Consider the following 25798-nt stretch of genomic DNA (forward strand, 5'->3'; position numbering starts at 1 on the left):
CGAAGAGTGATGCTAAACGGTAGGAGAAACTTATTTATTTACACATGGTAACAACCCAGTCGAAAAATGCGACAAGAGTAATACGACAGATGACAAGGCTGTCGTATTTTGGGACCCTGTCGTCTGTCGTGGCTTGTCGTCTGTATTTTGTCGTTCGTACTGTGTCGTGATTTGTCGTCTGTACTGTGTCGTGGTTTGTCGTCTTTCCGTTGTAACTGTGACTGTTGTGTGCTTCTGCATGGGCCCTGTCCAATCTTGTAAATTTGTAAAAATCATTGCTCGTTGTGTGTGTTTTCGCTGGTTGCGACTGCATTTGTGTTGTTTCAGATAACGTACGTATAGCGTGAGTCATGCACAGCGTACGCGGCAGAGCAGACACAAAAATGAGTTTTGGTATGCCGTTCTGCTATGCTTTATTATCCTTCAGCTCCAGGATCTTCATTCAGGAGTAGCTTCTTTACCTGAAAAAAGGAACAAAGAAGGCAAGTTAGAAATGAGGCCTGCCAGTAACCAGCATAAACCAAATAGCATTTGGTGAACCCCACTCAAGCAAAACCTTGTTAACTTGTTATATGCAGTCTACACTGGAAGGAAAAAGACGGCTCGGTGGTTCAATTTGTGGTTCATCAACATATTGTAACCATGCGTTAGAATTTTACGATCATGTGGTAAAATACATAAAAAAAACTCGCTTAAACCCGTGTTTTGATCCCTGACTCTTCATGGTGTGCAAATGTTTTCCACTTTAAGTGCCATGAATCCTGAATAGGTTTTTAAATTGCAAATTTTAACCCCCTGAATTGTAAAAAAAAAGTTCATGCTTCAGGGATTATCGAAACACTGACAAGCTATGGCACACAAGCACTAAACAGGAAAATGGGAGCAACAGCAAACACATAACATTTGCTGGGGCAACGTAGCAAAGTGCAATGCTTTCACAGTAACGAAAATGTGCGCAAGTTTTACATACTCCTTACCATTTTAACGTCGGAGATCCGCACACTTCTGTGCAAGGTAGCGTACCAGTTGTTTGTGCCGCTTTGGTGCTTCTTCTGTGCTGCACCCCTTTGACAGCAGGTAATGCCAAAAGGCAGCTAGAAGAAACAATGCAAAATTTGAATTTCAATTTCATTTCACTACTCAAATATAGTGAGAACAGTGCAACAGGAAATGCGATGTCCAACTCACTTTAAAAATCTCTGGCACACTCCAAAAGTAAATTAGCAAGCCATGCATAGCAAAGTGTAGACACAAGCGAACTGCATGTACTCACATGACATGCAGGTCACCTTTACTGGTGACAACTGTGGGTAGACTGCTGTCTTTCCTTTCGAAACATCTTTATTGGATTGCTTCCCTGTGACACTGCGTTGTGCAAGTGTCTCGTTTCCCCACAGTGCAACAGCGAGACGCTTGCAAAACGCTGCGTCTGCTGGCTGCTGCATCAGGTGTGTCCATGTGTCGGAGCTCACAAAGATGCCCTCGCCAAGTTGTACCTATGCCATATCAGATGAACAGGTATTACCAAAGTGATAAAAGAAGTTAAAACAAGAGACTCATGTGCTGGCAGAACAGCGAAAGAGTAGCATACGCGTACAAATAGAAGATGCTGAGATAACCATTAAGACAGTACAAACACATGCATCATAAATGTCCAAGCAAATTCATGATATTATTTAAAGTTGACAAAGACTCAGTGAGTGCTAGTAGGAGCTTGAATCCACAGATCACGTTTCTGGTCAAGTGTGTTACTGATTACAACATACTCATATTGTGCTCTCGTCAACCTGCCAACGCCTTTTTAACATAGTCATGCAAAGCCATTCCCATGTTGGTGTTGAGTAATTGGTAGCACACATGAACAGAAATAAGAGAGCTGTCAGTTCAAGTCTCCATCACAACTCAACCGCTCCCCCAATGCCCTAACTAATAGCAGTGCTGCTTGGGACAGAGGTTTACAAAACACCAGGTTGGCATATACCCTTATTGAACCGACGTCATACTAGTGAAACTAGGCAGACTCCATTACAAACGGCAGCCTGGGCTTCTTATGCACCCGCGGTTGTCAGCTGCCATCGGCCTCGTGGTTGTCGTACAGATGGAAAAATATGTCAACCTGAAGGTCCGCAAACTTTTGTCCCAAGCTGTACATAACCTTACCCATGACTGCAGTGTGCTGTAGGTACTGTAGATACAGTGAAAATTTGGAGTTAAAATAGATACATAAATAAATGATAAAATAGCGTAGATGCAGGGAAGCTGGTGGACAGAATCCACGAAGAACGAAGCCTGAGCATAAATAAGCATTCAGTAAGTAATTCTGTTATCAAAGCCGAGACACAATGAAAGGCACTGCATCCAATGGACTGAACGCATACCTGGCCATCCTCTGTGGTTGTCGGCTGAAATCGCTCCTGAGGGACGAAAAGACCTGAAAGAATAATGTGCAGCACTTTACGTTTGACTTGAAAACATACATGCATTTCACCAGAATATGGCCACATGCAAGTGCTTTGATTAAAAGGCATAATTATCACAATAGTGCACCTTTGGTGGGATGGATGCTTGTCTGTTGATCACGCACACCTGACAAAAAAGTTCTGTCATTGAAATTGAAAATATGTGCCAGCAACCTGCGGTTGTCAGTTGCCATCGGCCTCATGGTTGTCGCACAGATGGAAAAATATGTCAACCTGAAGCTCCGCAAACTTTTGTCCCAAGCTGTGCATAACCTTACCCATGACTGAAGTATAGCATATGAGACTAGTACGGTGAAAGTTGTGTTAGGCGTGCAGTCTTACCAGTTGTCACGGAGGGGACACTAATAACATGCGGAGCTGGGGCCGGTTGCACCTCTGTTGCACTGCGTACACTCTGGCTCACCCCATCCACTGTTGTTCACAAACGGATATTTTTAAACGTGTACAAGTCATTATCGCACTTAGTTATTCACTATCAAGCAGCTTAAAGCAAACTCAAAGTAGGCCATTCTTCATACTTTTCATTGTGCTTTGTGTACAATTCGTCATCCTGCCTAATAAACATATGGTAACAAAAAAAAAGAGGTTCGTATCTACAAGCTTACTAGTTATCACAGCTGGGCTGCTGTTGGAACCGGAAGCTGGGGCTGGCAGCGTCGCGGTCGCGTTGTGCCTGTCGTGACTAGCGTCTGGCACTGTTATTTGTAAAGGAACTTTTTAGATAAATAATTACAGTTTGCAGAGAAAGTTGACCAGTATGAATGTGGCCTTTGACTGCATGACTACACCCCTACTGGGTAATAAGTCTGGCATGAACCATTACCAGTCATTGCATTTGAAGCTCCTACGAGGGATATCGGGGCAGACTGTACCACTGCTGTCCGGCACGCTTGTTCACATGGAGGGGACACTGCTGATAATAAGGAAGCATTTTAAACATACGTATCAATACAATAACACGGAGCTACGAAGTTACATAATTTACTACTAATCAGAGCTAGGTGTACCAGCTTAAAAATGTTTTGGCACTGCTTTTGTCTGCATGCAAAAGCAACTTAGCAGACTTGTTCAAACATTAACAAGATCATCTTACTCTGTGCCACAGGATGTGGGGTTGTCGTGTATGGTTGCAACCATGCAGGGCTGACACAGCCCTTCTTCGAGTTCTTCACTGCTTCTTGCAAATTAAAATGTTATGTTAGGCGTAATTCCTTTACATTATGAACCAATATAGGTAGTAATTAATTATTTGTGATACTAATTAGTTGTATTCACGATGGACCACAAATTCTGAATTTTTACAGATCGTGAGTGTATGTAGTTTCACAAATAAAAACGTAGTTTTCCTCACCAGCTTCAAATATCTTTGAGCAGAGTGCCTTTTGTAGTTTCCTGTTGAGATCAGTCAATCTGGCGACTTCTCCCTGCAAGCGTTGCACTTCCTTTTCCAGTTCTTGGACTTTATTCTGCTTTGGGGGCCTGTTCTCCAGACCAGCAGAACAAAGCATGTGTGCTTCTGTTGTCTACCTTTTTGCGTGACTCCTCGCCTGTTTGTCAATCTTTGCCTGAACACGTGCAAACCTTCTGTTAGCGTACACAGCGCACGAACGCCGCGCGCACACAACAGCCACCGCTCCTAGCCAACTTAAATGTGCAAAAGCAGCGCAGCATACTTTTAAACAACAAAGAAAAAGTTTTTCACTCCTACCTTCTTCCTCACTTGGACGTCAACTGCCGAACGTGGCTTCTGAGGTGCTTTACACCTGTTCTTCTGCAAGGTGCTCATCTCCTCTTCTGTTTATGCAATTTACGTATTTCGAAACATGTACGCGATGATGTGTCTAACCAAAAAAAGTTCCGTAAACTCTACTGCTCTTACCTGTCCTATGTAAGATATAAGCCTTGTAGAAACCAGGACACGTCGAATCGTCCTCTTCCCAATAAGCATCATAAAGTTTACGCTTGTCAAAATCGTCGATGTCCACTGGATCGAAGTTGACAATTGCGTCATGCGTAACCACATGCTTCTTTTGTTCGTCTTCATATTGAATTAAAAGAAACATAGCGGCAGGTGAGAACAAAAAACCGAGAAAGAAGAAAAGCACGTGTAGCTCAGCCGGGCAGAACTATGGAGGAAGTGGAAACTGCCGCTATGGGACCGTCCAGGCTTGTCCACACTTGGCTAGAGCTGTTACTATAGAGGGCGCAAAATTTGAGCCGCGAAAAAAGTAGTAACTCAAAAGCCGCAGAAATAAATACACGTACCCATGGACAGTGGCGTAGCCACGGGGGGTCTACCACCTACCTGCCACGGACCGACCCACACAAATCGTGCAAATCCGAGAACATAATATATGTGTGTGGGGGGGGGGGGGACCAGTGTGACGATCGCGAAAGTTCTTACAGTTCATGGCGCCTATCTAAGAAGCACTCTTGAATGGTTTTCAAAGTATGAGCTTTTGTGTTGTCGACACAGGATCAGCGGGGGGGGGGGCGAGTTTTCGTATCGAGCCCCCCTACCTTGGAGGTCTGGCTGCGCCACTGCCCATGGAGTCTTGCGACCTTTTTATTAAATTGTGCAGTTACCCAGACGCCCGAGATGTTATGAACCGTCTCTTTCGCTAAATGCACAATGCTGTACAAGAACCAAGATCAGTGTACTGCGTAACACTTCCAAAAAAGAGAGAATAAAAAACTCAATTATATTAATTTCCAAATAACCTAACTCAGCTTCCGTTATCGTTCACAGCTTCGTTTCGCTATAGCCAAACAATTTCACATATTATCCTATGTATATGGCGACATTTTACTTCCCGTTCGTTGTTTCTGCATCGGCAAATTTCTTTGGTCTTCTACTTGGTCTACTCGGAACGTTTCTTTTTGTCAGTTCTCCTTTGTTATAGAAATTACTCGAAGTTTATGGCATGCAAATATATGGGGGCAAAGAACAGCTTTTTCGCTATTTTGCCATGAAAATGAACAAAGTTGTCGCACACGTCGATTTTCTTTTCTCGTCCACGCCGCCTTCCTTACAAGCCCAGGAGAGAACTGGCAACACTGGTGATTACCATCCATTGTGGGTGCACCAACAATCCATCCACCCATCCATCATCATTACAATCATAAGATCGTAGAGTTGTTGTAGTTGTGTGCATTTGGCCATCTATCCGAAGAATATGAGTCATCTTGCCACTCCGTCTGGTTATAATACATAGAGAAAATATCTGCTGGTACGACAGTACAGTGACTCGCTTGCTCTGCAACAGAGCGCTGGAACTGCAGCCCATATTTCTTTGTTCGACCTGTCACCTTCGCAAAACAATGACCACGCAACCAACCAAGCTGTACCGCCGGTATCTGGAACCCGGAGTGTCGTGTCATATTCCCAAGCAGACTCTGCACAACCAACGCGTCAGACAATCTGAGGAAAGGGGTACGAACAGTGGCAGCAGACCGTGCGACGAGAGCGAGCGTCAGATAGACGTGCTAAACGATGTCAACGAAAGTGATGTTCACCCATCGACTGACAGTGAAACGCGGCCAGGTAATGACAGCCAAGCGCGAGAAAGTGACGCAGCGAATGTTGAATATTCCGATTTTCAACCTTATGTGAGTGGCAATGACGGCGAGAATTTATCGCCCTCGGACGAGGAAAGCGAAGTTAGCTCTTCCTTAGATGACAGTGAGGTGAAAAGCTTTTTTGAAAAGTGCTCAAACGAAACCTTGCCAAACCAGGCAATAACGAAGGCCCAAGCACTGCTGCATATTCTGTCTTACGTTGTGCATGCTGGATTGTCATGGTCGCAAGTGGAAGGCCTTTTGAAGCTGATAAATACCCTGTGCGGTGCAGACGTGGTCCGAGACACGAAATACCTCTTTCGAAAGCTCTGGCAGGACCGCATGAAATCGCTGAACATGCATTTCTTCTGTCCCACTTGCATGGGCTACCTCGGCCTAAAAACAACGAACAGCAAGTCCCAAAGATTCACCTGCACTGAGTGTCAGACATCACACAGAATGCAGCAACTCATCAGCAAAGGGAACTTCTTCCTAATTTTTGACTTGAAACGTCAGTTGTATGATGTTATAGGACGTCACAGTCAGTATTTGTAGAGACACTCACGAAACTTCGGCCAACTGCCTACGGGGTGTACAGAGACATCACAGATGGACGCATGTACAAAAGCATCAGACATCGGCTGTGCATGAAGTGGTGTGATATTACACTCACTCTGAACACTGATGGGTCCCCAGTGTTTCAGTCCGGGAAATCCAGCATGTGGCCAATCCAGCTGCTTCTTAACGAACTGCCCTTTGACATACGCTTTCACGAACTCATCGTTGGAGCACTGTGGTTTGGGAGACAGCACCCTCCAGCACACCTGTTCATAAAGACTTTTATCGACGCAATCAACATCATCGGCAGCATACCACTAGTATTGGATAAACACAACTTAACGAGCAACATGACACCTTCCTCCTCTCTCACCCCCCTGCCACCCCCAATTTTGCAATTTCCACCCCCACCAAATTTTTTTTTTGAATTTTTTTCGATTTTTCACTTAAAATCGCTCATACACGCATAATAATGCGATAATAGAGCGTAGAATATAATTTTCAATTAATAAATTCAATTACTATTCATTCCAACGAGAGAGAGAGAGGAGCAAAATATCAAATTATCGTTAAGTTGTGTTATTCTATAATGAGACACACGAAAAGAAGCGCACATACGCATAAATTCACTTTCTAAACTTATTTAATAATTCAAGTCATTACTATACACATTCAATTCATTAATGTGTCAGTCCAGGTTCGGTAACAGCATCAGCCCATGGGCGCCGCCATTTGCAAAGCGTCACACCAGACAGGCCGGAAAGCATCACGTCAGGTGGCAGCACCGCTGTCATCATGGGGACTTCTGTGGAATGCAGAAAGAAACAAAACAAAAAAAGTGCTAACGAGGGGAAAACACGCGCGAAAACAGGTACACGCACACACACAAAATTTTCACCATCGCGAATATGTGCTGGCATGCACCGACGAGAATAGCAACAAGGGTCATTGACAGAATGGCGTACAAGGGAATTGCGAACATGTTTGGGCATGCACGGACAAGAATAATAACAACAAGGGGAAGACTTTCTGCTAATCGCAACAAGGTAAATCGACAAACATACACTACTCCAATACACGCTGACAAGTAATCGCAGTTAGGGGGTAGGTAAACGCGACAACAGAAGAAGAAGAAGTATTAAAACGACAACTCACGGACATCCAAGCATATCTGTGTGCACACACACCGCCCTCCATCTTCTTTACATGACTAAAGAGTTCACCAGCACATCAACGGTCACGATACGAGCGACGCGCCAGACGTCCGCACCCGACGAGAGGCAAACAGAAAACTGAATCTGGCGCCCTCTCCGCGGAGCATACGTCACACGCGCGCGCGCGCTCGCAGCGCCACCACGTCTGCCGTCGGACGTTTCGGTTTTGGTCTCGTCACCCTTCACGTCTCGCGCGCTCGCAGCGCCACCACGTCTGCCGTCGGACGTTTCGGTTTTGGTCTCGTCGCCCTTCACGTCTCGCGCATGCGCTTCGAGCACGGTGGTGGTGGTGGTGGTGGATTCGCTTTCATTCTGACGCCCATTGCTTTACGTTTTTTATTTGGAAGCGCCGTATAAAGGGAGAGCGCGCTATCCGCGCGTTATCATTCAGACCAATACTTGGAAAACACCATGTGTGGTTTATTCTCCTGCGTTTCTCGCCGTCGCCAGGAAAAGACAAAAAACGAAGAACTTCGCGAATTTATTCGCGGCATCGTGGAGGAAGCTTTTCAAGTCCACCGCCTGGAATGGTTGCAAGCACGTCAAGAAATGTGTCTGGACAAGATAAAGACGCTCGACCGCATCTTAGCGGCGGACAGACTGACGAGAAAAAGTCCACCTTTAGTCTGGATAATCTGTATTGGGAACGCAGTTCGGACCTAGAGGACGACAACGACGTGTAAATAAAAGAGATGTATTTCTCTACGAGTCTCAGTCTCTTCTTTTTCTTCGCGCAACGTGTGCACACACGTCATGTCTAACCCCGAACCTTTTCGTTTCCGCCATCCTTTTCGTTGTATTTTAAGTGGCCCCTCCATGTGCGGTAAATCCACATTCGTAACGAACGTGTTGAGGAACCTGAACAACGTCGTGGACAAGCCTCCCTCGCAAATATTCTACGTGCAGAAATATGCGTCGCCGAGCATGCAGGACGAATTTGGGGACTCCGTAAAATTTACCAAGGAGCTACCTTGCGAGTGGGATACGTCGCGCGCCACGCTCATCATCGTCGACGATCATATGACCGACGCCAATTCCTTGAAGGAGGTGACCGATCTTTTCATTCGGGGTTCTCACCACGCCAACGCGTCGATCTTCTTACTCGTACAAAACATCTTTTTCAACAGTAGCCATTTTAGAACTATATCCTACAACGCCAGTTACGTCGTCCTGTGGCGCACCGTGCGCAGCGTGCACCAGATGGAACATTTCGGCCAACAGCTATTCGGTAGAAAAAGATTAGAGTATGTTCTGGACGCATATAAACAAGCGATGTCGTCACCCCACGCTTATTTACTCGTGGATCTTCACAACTATACGCACGAGGACCACAGGTTGCGTAGCAATATTTTTCTGGGTGAACGTCAATATATCTACGCTCCGAAATGAATATCCGTCCTCATCTCACTTTACTCAAAGTACTTTCCACTTTACCCCCTCCGCGCCGTCGCCACGTCTTGAGACGTTCTTCCTCCTCCGACATGAAACACCTCTCCGAAATTTGTCTCAATGTATTGAACGGAAAAGTGTCGTTGGCTCCAGATACGTTCGCGCGTTTGAAGAAGTACAAACGCTTCTTACGCCGGCTCGCATACAAAAAGATTCACAAGAATCCGCAACGTTTGAAGCACTATCTGTCTCAGCAGCGAGGGCAGGGCGTTCTTTCGTCGGTGGTTCCTCTCCTGCTTTCCGCCGTGTTGAACCTTTTCGTCAATGGCCAAGTGAATTGAAGTGACCAGTTCTATCGGAAATATTTTTTCTTCTAAGGAGAGTGACGACGTCAAAGTGAAACTCATACTGCAGGCACTGTACCGCATACTCAAGCAGTACGGATTCGATCCCTACGACAATAAAAACAAGACGTCCGACGCTACAAATGACTTTGACTATTCGCTCCTCTCTCCAGAGGTTGACGAAGAGGAAGCGGAAAGAGTCGTCTCGGAATTAAAAAAAGTTATTTCCTGGGATCGCGAGGGTTGTGTCTCCGTGTCGGGCAAGCCCATCAGGCACTCCTCCGTTTACGAACTCGTTAATTATTTGTTAGAACGTAAGACGGGGAAGAAACCTTCCTGGTTCCCCAAAGTCTCGAAACTATTGCGCCTGATTTCCCTGCCCAAACCTCGCGAGTCTCAGCAGCAGCAGCAAGCCTCAATTGCGTGGACGACTTATGGAGGGATATGAGAAACCAGAGGGTGGTTTGGGGGGCGTGGACCGCTATAGAAAAGCGCATCACTTGAGCAAAAAGAAGGCTCTTGCCATTCTCAGAAAGCTGGACGCCTACACCCTTCACCATCCGGTGAGAAGAAAGTTTAATAGGAGACGCATCATCGCGCTCAAAATCAACGACGTGTGGCAAATGGATCTTGCTGACTTTTCAAAATACAAGAGATTCAACGGTGGCTACCGCTACATTCTCGTGGCAATCGATTCCCTCTCCCGCTTTCTGCGCACCCTCCCGCTAAAAACGAAACGCCCCGCCGAAATGAAAACGGCCATGATGCGACTTTTTCGGGGTGGTAACGTGCCTACACACATCTTTTGCGACAGAGGAGGGGAATTCTACAACAAGACCGTCAAGGAGTATCTCTCACGAAAGAAGGTACACATGTATTCGACCTTCTCTCCAGTAATCAAAGCATCGCAGGCAGAACGCGTCATACGCACTTTACGCGACAGAATATTCCGTTATTTTAGAGTAACGGGAAAATACCACTTCGTTTCCGCGCTTCCCAAGATCGTGCGCGACTACAACAACACCAAACACAGGACTTTGGGCATCAGCCCGTCCGAAGTCACACCCGAAAACGAATTGGAGGTGTTCAATAAGATAAATGGGAAGCTCGTCGTACCCTCCGTGAAAAAGAAGCTCAAAGTGGGGGATAAAGTAAGGGTCCTACTACACAGAAAAGGTTTTCATAAGAGCTCGGAAGGGAGTTGGTCGCCTCAGATTTTCACCGTCTCCCGCCTGAGAGACACCTCACCTCCCGTCGTACACCTGGAAGATTACCGGGGTAAGGAAGTAGATGGATCTTTCTACCCGGAAGAGGTACTCGTCGTAACCCGCGACGCCAATCAGCCTTGGCCAGTATTGAAAGTGCTGAGAAAGAAGCAAGTGAACGGTCAGAGCTTCTCCTTGGTTCGCTGGTTCGGTTACGACAAAGAACACGACAGTTGGGTTCCGAGCAGCGACGTGGTCAAGATTGGGAAATGACGTCAGACATCTACGTCCACCTCCTCTCGAACGCCAGCATGGATAAGTTTCCTTCGAATAAACTCAATGCCTTCACGGTAGCTTTCGATACTCCCCTTCAACTCTCGGATCGCTATAAAGTCGGCCTGATGGATCTCAGCATAAGTAACGATTTTTTAAATATCGGATACGAAAGGCAAGATGCAAAAATCGAGGTTTCTTTAGAGGACACGGTCGAAGCCGGGAGAACTTTTCGCGTCACCTCGGATCTCGAGAGGGATTTGGGAAAAGCCCTTTCGGAATTTAACGCTTCTTTCGTGTACAATAAATCGCGATACGACTTTGTATTACCCGAAGACGTGAAAGCCGTGGAATTGGACCCTCGGCTCGCACAGGCGCTCGACTCGTTACTGGCATCACGTGAATCAGGTCGTGCGGTGAAGCCTCTCAAAACGAGCGAGCGCGAAGCCACCTCAGTCTTATTGGAGCACGCTGCACCCGTTGCTTCCAGCGACGTCACTTTGAATTCGCAAACCACGTCCCTTCGTAACACACTCAACAAGTATTTCCAATCACACAAGATGGAAGCAACGCTAGAATTCGCGGATAACGTCTACTCACTGAAAACACCGAAAGAGTTCAACATTCCAGAACCTTTTTTAAAGCTGCAACAGTTCACACCCGTCGAGGGGCAAGAAGGAACTCTGCGCACCTCGCTCCCTGTAACGCGTCAATTTTCTTCGTGATCAAGACGAAAATTCCTCGATCATTGCAAGTACATCTACCTCCCGGCTATTATGCTACGCCCCAAGCACTTCTGGATGCGATTAAACAACGCGTTGGTGAACGCGTGCACTTCAGCTTCGATCGAACCGAACAGAAATGTAAAATTTGGCTTTCCGAGGGAACCACCACATTGAGACTTTCCGAGTACCTGGCCGTGCTTTTGGGTTTCGAATCGCGTACCCTGTTCACAGGGGAGGAGGAGGAGGAGGATGCCACGAGCTCAGTCGAGGTACTCCTGGAACCCCCATTTCACAACATAATCGTCTACACGGATATCGTAGAACCCACCTACGTGGGGAGCGGAAAAAAACCGATATTAAAAATACTACCCTTTTATTACGAGAATGACAAGCACGTCGTTACCTACACGTTAGATAACATCCAGTATTTTAACCTGTCTCAATTCGAAATTCCCTCAGTGACGATCGTTCTCGCAGACGAAACGGGAAGACGTTTACCGTTGCGATCTAAAGGTAGAACCAATCTAACGTTGCATTTCAAATATGTACCGTAATTCTTCAAAAATAATCCCCGTGTATACGGGTCCCCTTTTTCAACGCGGTGGTGGTGTGTTGAGCAACATATCCAAATTTATTGTACCCATCTGGCAACAAATAAAACCTATCGCCAAGAAAACGTTGAAGCGCTTGGCGCGGAATTTGGCCGACGGCGAAGGAATATCGCGAGCAGTAAAAAAAAACGGCAATTGCGACGGGGAGAGACGTGTTAGATTCCATGCAGGGCTCGGAGAAGAACAATGGGAGGCTACGCCGCAAAAGACAACAAAAAGCCACACCTGTCGTAGCACCTGCAGACATCTTTGGTTCTTTTTGAGCGAGAGGGTCACATATCCACTTCGCTCCCGTCATGACGTCAACCAAAGGAAAAATACAGACGCAACGGTCACCGCATTGTCTTACGAGTGACGTGATGATATTCGACCCCCCTTCTGTTCAATACGGAGTGGAAGATACTTCATACCAACTTTTTTATCCGGTCAACGGAGTAAATAATTCCGTGATCGAGTTTTGTATTCAAAATTTACAAAGGGCACACTTGGATCTCTACGGTAGCTTTGTGTCTTTGACCGCGCGCATTGTTCGCGACGACGGGGAAGAAATGGACGAGAAAGATGTCGTTTTCCCAATAAACCATCTGTTGAGCGGCATGTTTAAGACGGTCACCGCTTATGCGAACAACAAGCTCGTCAGTTCCAACGAGTTGTACGCCTACAAGAGTATTTTGGACGTCGTGCTACATTCCACGCCTATGGCTCAAGAAACAGTGCACGCGGCTGGACTCTATGTCGAGGACGACGAACATTTAAAGAACGATTACGACGTCTCGTCTCGCGGTCCGAAACAACGTTACGAAGCGACGAAGGGTGGAAAATACTTTAACCTGGTCGGTCAGATCAATACCGACCTGTTCCAACAGCCGCGACTGATGCTACCTGCCGTCGAAATTCGCATCATTTTCCTGTTAAACAACGACGAATTTAAACTCATATCGGCGCCCAACGACAAGAAGACGTACAATTACGAGGTGGACATCAAAGAGATGACGTTACACTTGAAAAAGGTGACGCTGGCACCATCCCTCTTTTTGGAATACGAGCGGCGCCTTCAGAGCACACCTGCTATCTATGTCTTACGCGGATTGGAAACCAAAGTGCGGAGTTTGAGTGCCGGGAACTTGGACGCTCACTTTGAAAACGTTTATCCCGAAAGGGTGCCTTCCAAATTATGCGTCGTCCTGCTCGCCCGACTACCGATGTCCGACTTTCTCAGAGACATCCAGTCGAACCCCTACAAATTCCGCCATTACGACCTGTCTCATTCGATGCTCTCCGTGGACGGTCAGCAAGTGCAAGCCGAGTACGACTTTAAGAACGACCCCGTCAAAATTCCCTACTTTAACTTCTTGCAAGAACTGGGAGAGAAACATTTCAAGTATAGCTACGACCGATTTAAAACGAACGGGTTCCTTCTCTACTTCAACTTGGACGTGGACAAGTGTTCTTCTCCTTCGCATTTGAACGAGTGGCGAAAAGGAAACGTTCGCCTGCAATTACGCTTCGCTAAAGCCCTTCCACACGCGGTCACCGTCCTCATGATTTCCGAGTGTCCCAAGCTCATGTGCGTCGACAAGGACCGCACGGTCACCTTCCCATAGAACAAATGTACGAGAGCGAAATCTTGGAACTCGTGTCCCTGAACCCCCTCGCTTCCTCCATGCTGAGAGGCATTTGCGCTTCCGACGAAGCCTTCGTTTTACGCAAGCCCGGCTATTTAATCATCAATACCGAAGAGCGAAGAAATCGCGGGCAGCACTGGGTGCTCTACATGGAAAACTACGACGGGTCTGCAGTGTTTTTCGACAGCTACGGACTTCCCCCCATCGAAGCAAACCTTCGAAGGACTTTACTAGTGGACGAGTATAACGACCAGTGTATTAAATCACCCTTTTCGCCTTACTGCGGGGTTTTTTGTATCTACGTAGCCACGCGCATGTCGAAACGCTACAGCTTGAAAAATTGTGTATCCATATTTTCCTGTAACCTCGAAGAGAATGACGAAACAATAAAACGTCTCCTCGTGAGCGAACTCGTTTCGTAAAATAGTCTTTTTTTTTCACGACATACACAAGACACTTGCAAGACGATCTTCCAACGTGCTGACCCGACGCTCGTCGTCGCCGGTCACCGTGACGTCGAGGGATGTGTGGAGAAGCTAGTAGCGACGGACGATAGGTCGGTTGAAACCCCCGTTGATGAGACACGGGTCAATTGACAGTCCTCGTTTATACTTTTCCAACAGCTCGAGCTTGTAATCTACGAATCGCTTCATTTTCTTTGTAATCCTCCCACTGGTGCTGAACAGACGTACCCAGTAAACCATAGATGTACAAGTGACGGCCGGGTAATATCCCAACCTGGATGTTTGGATATCCCAGGGATTTTCGTAGAGAGCCTGTAGACGTCACATGTACGTCCAGGAGACTTAATTTGTTCCACGGTTTTCCACATTTGAGGAACGTCCCACAGATGTCACCACAAGATATTTGGATATCCCAGGGATTATTTCAGAGAGCTTGTAGATGTCACATGTACATCCAGGAGACTTGATTTCTTCACATTTTTCCACATTGCAGAAATGTTGCACAGATGTCACCGCAGGATGTTCCCAGGATATTGTTTAAATCCCTGCATTGTGTTAATGTTGTACTTGTTTTCATCACCATGATAGCAGCTTCTGCAGAGGCAATGCACTATACTAACCAGCAACATCTCAAGTGTTCTAGTAAGGTATATAATCTTGTTTATTTACGACTATGGTATACAATTTATCGCAAAATGTATTGCAGATTGTGGCATTACAAAGTTTACCACGTGCAGCATAGAAAAACATATCACAACACACTACACAAGTGTTTTTATCACAGTTTCACATGACTAAATTTATGGCAGTGTAATGTTTATCACAGTGCAATGTAACACTTTACTGAACAAGAGCATGTCAAAACTTCTCAGTATCAAAATGTACTACTGTGCGGCATTGCAAAATGTACACAGTACAGCGTAGAAAAGTGTATCATGGTACGGTAAAACGAAGTTCTTAACACAATACAGTTTAAGTAAAAGCAAGCATTACAACAAATTCTATCTGTCCATGAGATTCCCAGTCGAAAAAAAAAGGAATTGGTCCAATTGGACATTTTCGCATTCGAATCAATTGGTATTCCAGTTGTGTTTTTGTCACCCATTGGACTGAAACTAGTTGAAATCAATTGTTCCCCCAAATGGTCCAGGTGGACTCAGTAGGGTCTGCCACATAGGGCTACAGCTACGGTTTCATCAGTGAATATCACACACGAACATATGCAGGAGGTAACAACTTGTTTATTGTACGTTGGGACTAGTCTTGTTGACTAGAACTGCTCAGAACAAAGTACTTTACAATGGTCATTTCGAAACGAAAACAGTACACCAGGTTTTTATTAAAAAGCTATTAGCTATCTGGCGCAAGGCGATGACACGTCATAAGGGAGGTTCAGATAAACATACATATCTATCGAGTTACTATCACCCACCTTAGTTCGGATTTGAGAGTTCAGGAAATTCACAACTGTCATACACGGGCCGCTTGTCCTTTCTCGTAACTCAGCTGGTGCACGGGTGCGAAGAGAAAATTCTACGCATAACACAGCAGCTCACGACACAGATACAATTATGTTCGCGTTCTTACACAGTTTGAAAAACCAGACGAAACGCTTCATTCACGGAGCTACACAATCGACGCGACCGACGCCAACGGAAACTTGTTCAAACAGATTCTGGGGTGATGCCGATGCGCTGCGTCAGACATGACGATGAGAGCATCAAAGTTTCGATTTCAAACTGAAGTGAAGACAGCGGAAGCTTTACTCGTGCGATGTAGAACCACGAACTTTCTTTGAAACCTAATTTACGCATTTTCTGCTGTATCGAAAAATCTCGCTCTCTCGTTGTACTGTAAACTGTATATGCTGTAATAAATTACTGTTGCTTATTGATAGCATTAATAGTTTAGGTACACATGCACTGACTAATTGTATTGAGAATACTGAGTAACATCACTTACTTTACAACTCTACATTGGAATCAGTTGCCAGTTGGGCCAACAGTTGCTAATTGTCTGCTAATTGGGCGGACCAGTTGGAGACCGAGATACCAAATGGAACTGGAGTTCCCTATCAGAACGACCTATTGGACCCATTATGTCCAATTGAGTGTCCAGTTGGAGTGCATGAAACCAAATGGACCTTTCCAATTGGTGCTCAACTACCAACTGGATAGTCCAATTGGAACTGAACGACCCAACAGGTTTTGACATGGGACCTGTTGGGTCCCATTCGAACCAATTAGAAATTCCTACTGGACCATTTCCTTTTTTTCGACTGGGTTGGCCACACATGACGACCATTAGGAACATGGTCCTTCCTATTTACTAAATTTACTAAACTGAAGCACGACATCCATATGCTTTAGTCACAGGCTGTGATAAGCAACTGCCGTCCTTGTCCTTGCCAGAGGCCTTAATTGCCTCTACAACCTATTCCAAAATCAAGACCAGGAAGACCAAGAGAGACAACAGGAACCTCCAAATGTGTGTGCTTGCGTCACATCACAGTAAATGACTATTATAAAAAAAGGTTTACACTCCGACTTAACTGAACAACACAAAGTAATTTACTCAAACATGTAATTTCTGGGGGGACATCATCAGTGTCCGCCAAGAAAGAGGAATGCCCAGTTGCCTCAGTTAAGGTCAGTGTATACCTCGGGAAGTGGGCTACGGTTAACATTGCATAGGGTCTAGTCTTTCTGAATGTGCGGGGACCCCACCTTTGTTAGCAAACACTGACGCTTAAGTTCATTCATGTAGTTGAAGCTGTTACCTGTTGTCCAACAATGATAAAAAAAAATTGTCTCTGACCTTGTCGACTTTGTGGTTCTCTCTAAACCACGTGCCACAAATGCAACAAGGTCAAAGACAAAATTGCCTGATTATTGTTGGACAACTAGCCACAGCTTCAGCTACATGAATGCACTTAGTCTGGGTCGCGAACAAAGGTGGGGTACCCGCAGATTCCTCGAGTTGTGACACATTAGGAAAGATAAGGCTGTATGAAATGTTAACCGTGGCCCACTTAGCGAGGTATACGCTGATCTCAAATGCGACAACTGGTTGGGCATTCCTCACTCAGTCTTTCTTGGCAGACATTAATGATGTCTCTCGTATGGGAAATGAAATGATGACCAAGGGCTTTGCACAGTACCAATCATTATGCTTCTTTGCTTATCTGGGGGGAGAAACAAAAATAAGAAAAAGAAGCAAAAAGGAATGATGAACATAAAAGGATTATGCTAATAATGCCATCAGATATCCTACAACAGCGAGGAAGTCACTGCAGTACGTCTAGCAGTGGCAAAAATACAAAAAGTGCTGTTTGTCTTTCTCAGATTAGCTGCAACTTTGAAATAGCCTCTGAAGGCACTTTAATGCCCGTACTGCAAACATATCTTGAAAAAAAAAAAAGGAAGAAGCACACAATTTTGTTTTTTCTTCTGTTCCAATTCAGCCAAAATTAGTTGTTGTTTTTTTGTTCGCTCGGGAACCCTGATAGTACTCGAATGGCATATATTAAGCTTCAATTATAAAAAAAATGAAAATGCAACTTTTTTAGTCACATTTTGCACACACTTAAGTACGTCCACCGTGTTACGTCTATGAGACATTGAAAACACGACATTCGGAAATGTCACATCAAGGATATCCATGGGACGTCTATGAGGCATAAAGAAAAAGTCATTCACGAACGTAAAATTCTGGATGTCCATGAGACGTCCATGTGACAGGTGTGATATCTGTGACATATCCGACATTTCTGGGATATCTTTTGGATGTTGGTGGTTTGCTGGGTAAGGGTATCGTCTTGAGAATCGAGCGAAAGTCACCCTCGCAGCCATCACCGTGAATATAATCGCGTAATCGTAGCAAGTCCCGATACATTCGCATTTGCACAAAGGTTGCAAACCGCTGCTCGGGCGTCATGACTGAGACATGAATGAGAGTAGACAACCGTTTTTTTATTTATCGTGAGAGGTTACATGAGAGAGAGAGAGAGAGAGTTAGCCTCCAGCTTTGGTTTCGTAGCCGGGAAGACAGCCCAAATACGGGCGAAGGCTCGAGTCTAACCAATGGCTGGGGTTTCTCGACCAAAGTCCACCGCAACGACAGGTTCTCAGCTGATCACCAATCCGCAAAAAGAACGTCTTCGGAGGAGGCTTGAAGGTTAGGACCAAGGGCAGATCTCCCGTCAGTAGCCATTCGTAATCTGCACGAAATGAGTGTAAGAAGCACGTGTTTAAAAAAAAAAGCACAGATACACGCACAGTCTTCTTCAGTCACAGAGTGACACTGATGATCCATCTCCTCCATCTTCTTCTTCTTCTTCTTGTTCTTGTTGCTTTACGAGACGAATTCCTTTACAATGCACGTCGAACGGTACCGTTCGACAGCCGAGAAACGGTCGAATCAATCGGTCCGTCCAATGCTTTTGCTCTGAAAAAGTGCTTGAATATAAAACAAATAACACAGAAAAAAAAATATAATGTACCTTTGGACCACAAACCACCGCAGCTGGTGCAGAAGAAGCGTGCGCTGCCAATCTCCCGAAACACGTTGCCCACATACGTGAGGCCGACAACGGCAAGCCCTTTCACCACCACCACCACCCGAAACACGTGAGGTGGGAAGAAACCGACTTCACGAGCCGCAAAGTTGTTGAAAACTGAAAACGAAACACTTCAAACAAACTTTTTTCTCAAAACGGGCATCACTTACGAGGATCTTCCAAGCTGAGCATGGTTTTCTATACGATTGCTCAAACTGTCGCTACTGCTTCGAAATTTATACTAACGTTTATTCCCTCTCTCTCTCTATCGTCCTTGAACGTGTTGGGACATGTTTGGAAACAGCGGTCAGAACCATTATTTGGAAGCAACGATAACAACTGTCTTATTAACATTTGAATTCGCGCGCGCGCGCGCGTCATATTGAACGAGAAAATGGCGGTTTCCCGTAAGCGATACTATTACGCCGGATGCATGCGAGCGTGAGAAAGCACGGTTATAAGGTGGACCGTTCCTCTTGCCACCTCATCCTCTATTCCCTGCCTATCATCAACCAACCAAGCGATATGGCTCGTCGTTTCCAATCCATCTTTGACCTCCTGGTCCACATCCGTCCCCTCTTCGGTAAGTCTGTTCGACATTGTATAGCGTCTTGTTTATTTATTTATTTATTTTATTTCATGCATTTCTGTAGGGTTTACAGTAATCGCAGTGGTAGAAGTGCTCTTCCAACTGATACCGGCGACGGGGTGCGACGTTCCCCGCATGGACGTGGAGGCCTTCTTTCAGTGCTTCACGTTCAGTGAGGACGTTGAAATTCAGGACGCAACGGTGGCAGTGTTCATGGGGTACTACGTGACTGAGTGGACGCAGATTGCTATGCATCGGGGACTGGACGGAGAGCTATTTTTTAGACTCCCCCGAAACTTAGAGGGAGAGCTCTGTCTTGAAGGTAATCTTCCCCTTAGTTTTGAGGCCGCAGAGCGCCTCCTCCGGTTCCTCACCACTCAGTGGAACCAAGTGAGCAGTGCGGGATGGAGAGACATCCTCGAACGGTGGATGCGCACACAAATCCCGTAAGTTTTCCGAGAGATCTTTCTTGTTCGATGTTCATTCTTTTTGTTTATTTCTATAGGCACGACCCTTGGATCCTCGATGAACATGAGGAGGAGGAGGAAGGAGGAGACGTCGACCAGGTCGAATAACTGTATATACCGAATAAAAATTTTCCCTGTCTTCATTCTCTCTCTCTCTCTCGCGCGCGCGCTAGCTAATCGTTCGTGAGAACCCAGCTCAATAGAGGAATACGAAACCGTGCAACCTGAGCATGACAAGTGAATATGGGGGAGCAACCTACAACATGCACTCAGTCAGTCAACCAGTTAGTCTTCCTTCTAAACGTCCATCCAAAATTCGCGATGAGGCGTTTTGAAAGCGTGACGCAATTGTTGCAGGACATGGAGCCGTCGAGTGGTGAGTGCTCATCATCATAGAAAGTGTTATTTATTTATTTATTTATTTAACATTTGCATAGGGTACACCATCCTGGGTATCGTGTCGCTGTTTTTTCAACTCATGTATTACAACGACGTCCCCAGGGTGGTCTTCGAGGACTTTTTAGAGTTTCTCGTTTTCCCCCTGGACGACGTCGTTAAGGAGGCCCTCAACGCCATCCTCCTCGCCTATTACAGGGCGGAATGGGAGGGCAGGGGTCTACATCGCCACCCTTTATACCAGAACCTTTTGTCAGTGCCCAGAAGCCTGGTGGATGACCTCATCGACCTCCATGTCGATGAGGGCATCCCCCTATCCACTGGAATGATCGAGGAGATTATGCACTCACTGATCTTCCAGTGGAATACCTGCGCGCACAGGCGAAGCGGACCCCAATTCGTAATCCAGTAAGCTCTTTATTATTTTATTTTTGACAAGATAATCACTCTCGTGATTCTATATTAGCAGGTTGATGGTGCACGACCCGGAGGATGATGCGGAGGACGTAGGGCGAGGACGCTAGGTTAGGATACTCGTTAAAGAAAAGTTGTCTTCCTAACGGTGCTTTTGATTTCATCCTAGACCCTCCTTTTTTTTTTTTTTTGCACGTGGTAGCGTGCTTCGAAACAACGGTTACAACAAACAGAAGCAACGTGATGAAAACAGGAGGCTGGACACGAACCCTCATCTTCGGTGTTCCAGCCTGAGAACATCAATTGCCATCATGTACAAGCAACGAGCTTCGAAACAATGGTTACGGTGACAACAACAACAACAACAACAAAAATCAAGGAGCATCGAAACGACGGTTACGACAGAAAAAAAGGTGGAGCTTGGAACGCAAGTGTCGATTTCACTCCGGTAAGACTGAGAGGGGGAGAGAAAGAGGAGAGCGGTGTCAACTATAAAAAGACAGTCTTCGTAGGAATTATTGCAAGCCCGCAAGGGCCATCCCTCAACGACGTGGACCGTTTCGTGGAAAACAAACATGTAAGCCGAATGTGTTTGATGATTGCTCTGTTTGTTCTAAATTGTGTACTTTTAGGGGATGATAGTCGCTGACACAATCTTTCATCACGCACAAGTTCTACAGGGGCACCGTTAACTGTGTCCATCCTTTCCCCAACAACCACAACATCAACAGAAACAACTACTACCTCAAGTGTTTCCTATCAAGAAGGAAGAGTGAGTTTTTTTTTTTTTCTTTAGAGGGGGAATCTCGTATTGATTGTGCTTGGTCGCAGTGCCACGCTGCCTCGTATGCCAGTACGACCCCATCGACGCCATGCTCGTGGCCGTAGAAAGAGAACACGAGGATAGAATAGAGAATCTCGGTAACAGCCCGATAGTCATTTCAGATGATAATGATGATGATGATGATGATGATAACGAAACACTTATCAGTCCGTCTTTTGTAATGAATCGAACAGATGATGAAAACGACGACGACGAGCCCCTAGATGGGCACGACAATGCAGACGAACTACTGATGTGGGAAGGGGATCAGTCGCATGCAGATTTCATTCCTCTGTCTGGGTGGGTAGGAGTTGAAACACCAGATGCAAGCCCAGAATTTCGATGGGAAGATGTCCCCGTGGAGGGTCGCAGAATCGTAGAATTACGAGAACACGTCGTAAAGAATCATCCCTCCGTCACGGAGAGACGATTCCTTCCTTTTTTTGTCACAGATGAGGCATTTGACGGAACGGCTACTAGGTACACGCTTCTCTGTTCCCCGCACGACGACAACGTTGACGATTTGCGACTCTATCTACCGAGCATAGCTCCTGTAATCATGCGCGTGCTGGAAGCTTATCCCATGCCTTTCAAATTTTGTCTGTGCTCGAAGGCGCTCATGGTTAAGGACGGAGCCGACGGGATAACTTCGCACCTCCTTCACGTAAATCTTCACATGAGAGTGGTTTATAACCGTCAAGAAATCGAAGGCGCGTTAAATGCTGCCATCGCAGAGTCCTCGCAACGCGTCGAAAACTATTCGAGAGAAGAGTCCGGCTTCACTTCCAGAGACGTTCAATGTGTCGACCTAAAAATAATACGTTTGAAACCGAAGCGGATTTTGTGCACTATCGAACTTCCCGCGAAAATAAGGATCCTGACAAACGTCAAGCTACCGTGGAACCACGAAAATGAGCGTTTCAAGTATAGCGTGCTGGCGCTCTTACATCCGCTAAAAAATAACCCCAACGATTTCGTCAGATACAGAAAATACATGGATCCTACCAATCCGGAGACGCGCGTAACGTACTGGCAGCCCTGCTTCCCAGTCACTTACGAAGACATTTCCCTGTGGGAGAGAAAAAACAAAATCTCCGTGTACATCTACATGTTCGACGAGCAAACGTCGACGGTGAGCACGGGGAGGGTTCCCTCTATGCTGTATACGGATAAAGTACATTTGCTCGAGGTTAGGGGTCATTTCTATGGAATCAGAAAATTTAGCACTTTCATGGGACGAAGTGACTATTTTTATTGCGAGAAATGCACCAAGGGGCATCTAACGAGAGAGGCGTTGGAGCGCCACGAACGCCTATGCCGGGACGTAAATGAAACGATTTTCGAAATGCCAAAAGCGGGAGAAAGCGTCTCCTTCACCAAGATACAGCACATGCATCCCTACCCCTATTTCGCGGTACTGGACACGGAAAGCGTTTTGGAAAAGGATGCGCTCGTTAAGGACGCAGTGAGTGTGCACAGGATGAGCTCGTACTGCATCGTTCTAGTGCGAAGTTGCGATGGAAAAATAATGGACGCAGATGGGTATTTGGGACCTAACGCGCCAGAAAAGTGCTTGCTCGCACTCAAGGGATTTAGCGAACAAATCGATAGGTTGAACCGCCTCCCCTCTCCGTTGGTCATGAGTCTGGAAGACCACCTTTGTCACCAATGTGCAACACACTGTAAATATTGTGGGGTAGAATTTAACCGTGACACGCGGAAGGTGTCGCATCACGACCACACCCGTTTCGTAGAGCCCGGATCCTCGAATTTTGTCGCGACGCTGTGTGATACGTGTAACATTACGTGTCGTAACACCAAAGAACTCGTCGTGTTAGTGCACAACCTGCAATACGATTTGAGCTCCCTTCTCCGCCACATGCACGTTCTAAATCTGGGTGAACCGTGGATCTTAGCGTCTACCACAGAAAAAATACGAGGGTTCAGCATTGGCGATCTCCATTTCCGCGATACCACACAGTTTTTCAACCTGTCCTTGTCGAACCTGGTGGAAACGCTACTTACCAGCGGTGGCGAATGCGCCTTCCTTTGTACGCGTCAAATGTTTGATGACCGTTTCCGCTGTCTCCTAAGGAAAGGCGTTTATCCGTACACCTTCTTCGACAGTTTCGAAGCGTACGATTTGCCCGCGCTACCGCCAAAGGAAGCTTTCAAAAATGACCTGAACGATGAAGATATCTCGGACGAGGACTATCAGTACGCCCGTGATATTTTTGAATATTTTGAATGTAGCAACCTTGGCGATTACACGCGTCTCTACGTCACGCCTGACACCTGTCAGCTCTGCGACGTCGTGCTGTATTTCAGGAAGATTACGCTAGAGACGGATGGGATAGATATCTTACGCACCGTATCCCTCGCCAGTTACGCGTGGAGCAGCGCACTGAAGCTCACCAAAGTCAAACTCGAGCTCATGAGCGATCGTGAGATGTACGAAACGATCGAGAAGGGAATCAGGGGAGGCATTTGTAACAGCTTCCACAGATATTGTCGGGCTAATCACGAGGGATGCGACGATTACGACCCTCAACAAGAGAAAAAATTTATTCAGTACTTAGATGTAAACAGTTTGTACGCTTATGCCATGACTTTCCATCTTCCGACAGGAGGTTTTGAGTGGGTCGATCCTTCCAGCTGAGGCGATATCGATTTTCTCAAAATTCCTCACGATTCAGAAGTGGGATACGTGTACGTGGTAGACCTGTCCTATCCCGAAGAACTGCACGCGCTCACGAGGGACTTCCCTCTGGCACCCGAACACAGAACCGTGGACGAGGGTCAACTATCCCCCTACCAAAGGAACTTGAAGGAGGCATTGGCACTGAACGCGCCACCCACGAGGAAATTGTTACTGACATGTTACGACAAAGAAAGTTACGTCGTGCAGTATTACCTGCTCGCTCTCTACGTGAGGTTGGGCATGAAAATAAAACACATTCACGCCATCCTCTCGTTCCGCCAAGACAATTTTTTGTCCGCCTTCGTGCATAGAAACCTCGCATTGAGGAATGCCTCAACCACGAAATTCGAGCGTTTACTGTATAGGACCATAACAAATAGCACGTTCGGGAAAACGATTCAAAATGTGAGACGCATGAAGAGGTACACCATAGCCTACGACAAAGAAAGCGCGCTCAGAAAAGCTAGTTCCGTCGACTTCCAGCATTTCCACATCCTGAGTGACAAGTGCATCTTGTACGAGATGAAACAGCGTCGTGTCAAATGCACGCACCCCCTTTACGTGGGCTTTGCCATTTTAGAGATATCCAAAGTCCGAATGTACAGCTTCATTTACGAGTGGCTCTTTTCTCGCTTAACCTGTCCAGTGCAGTTGATCTATGGAGATACGGACAGTATAATTTTTGCTCTCACGTGCGAGAGCCTCGTAGAGCAGCTGATGAAAATTCAGCACGATCTAGATCTCTCCTCCTATCCACCGAACCATCCACTTTTCAACGCCGAGCACGCGAACCAGATGGGGTACTTCAAAGACGAAACGGGAGGAGGAGTTATTCAGGAAGTCGTAGCCATCCGAGTCAAAATGTACAGCATTCTCTTGGCCGGAACACACAAACAGATTGCGAGAGCGAAAGGAGTTAAGAAAGACGTGGTGAGGAGACACTTATTGCACGAAGTGTACCGAGATTCTCTATTCAATGAAAGGACAGTCTCTCAGAAGCAGTGCACCATCCAGAGCATAAAGCAAACAATGTACACCATTTCGAGAGTGAAGAAGAGCTTGGTCCCCTACGATGACAAGCGCTATCTGGTCGACGCCGTACGTTCCTTTCCTTACGGCAGCTGCGAATACGAGGGTAATTTCCGCTCTGTGTCTCTCAATGCATTGTAACAGAACACTCTCGTTTTTGCAGCACCGGAAAACCCGGAAGAGAGCCCTCGAACGTCATCGGGGATTGAGTAATACAACAAAGGACCAAGTCTGTGCACGCGTTGTCATAATAATCGAGAGAGTCAAAAAAATAATAAAATTGTAGCTCAGAAATATAGCTTCTGTCTCTCGCGCGCGCGAACGCAGGAAGAGGAGGTGGTTGGTCATCGTGCTAGCACGATGGTGAAATTGACG

At 46.2% G+C, this 25798-nt stretch overlaps 1 protein-coding gene across 3 annotated transcripts; it reads right to left on the reverse strand.

Moving 5' to 3' along the window:
- Positions 1–396: 396 nt before the first annotated feature.
- LOC135372302 (BEN domain-containing protein 5-like) lies at positions 397–2935 on the reverse strand. 3 transcript variants are annotated; one of them, XM_064605947.1, is made up of 6 exons: positions 2548–2794; positions 2379–2431; positions 2161–2289; positions 1274–1496; positions 978–1094; positions 397–461 (listed from the first exon to the last, which is right to left on the reverse strand). In XM_064605947.1, the coding sequence occupies exons 1-5, from the start codon at positions 2660–2662 to the stop codon at positions 982–984; spliced, it is 633 nt and encodes a 210-aa protein (XP_064462017.1). In that variant the 5' UTR covers positions 2663–2794; the 3' UTR covers positions 397–461; positions 978–981. The 3 variants fall into 3 exon arrangements, 2 of the variants coding, with proteins under 2 accessions (XP_064462017.1, XP_064462020.1); XR_010415944.1 differs by lacking the exons at positions 2161–2289; positions 2548–2794 and adding an exon at positions 2802–2935; XM_064605950.1 differs by lacking the exon at positions 2161–2289 and having other exon boundaries at positions 2548–2793.
- Between the last annotated feature and the right edge of the window lie 22863 nt (positions 2936–25798).

Source organism: Ornithodoros turicata, chromosome 1, assembly GCF_037126465.1.
Source record: "Ornithodoros turicata isolate Travis chromosome 1, ASM3712646v1, whole genome shotgun sequence".
Taxonomy (NCBI): Eukaryota; Metazoa; Arthropoda; class Arachnida; order Ixodida; family Argasidae; genus Ornithodoros; species Ornithodoros turicata.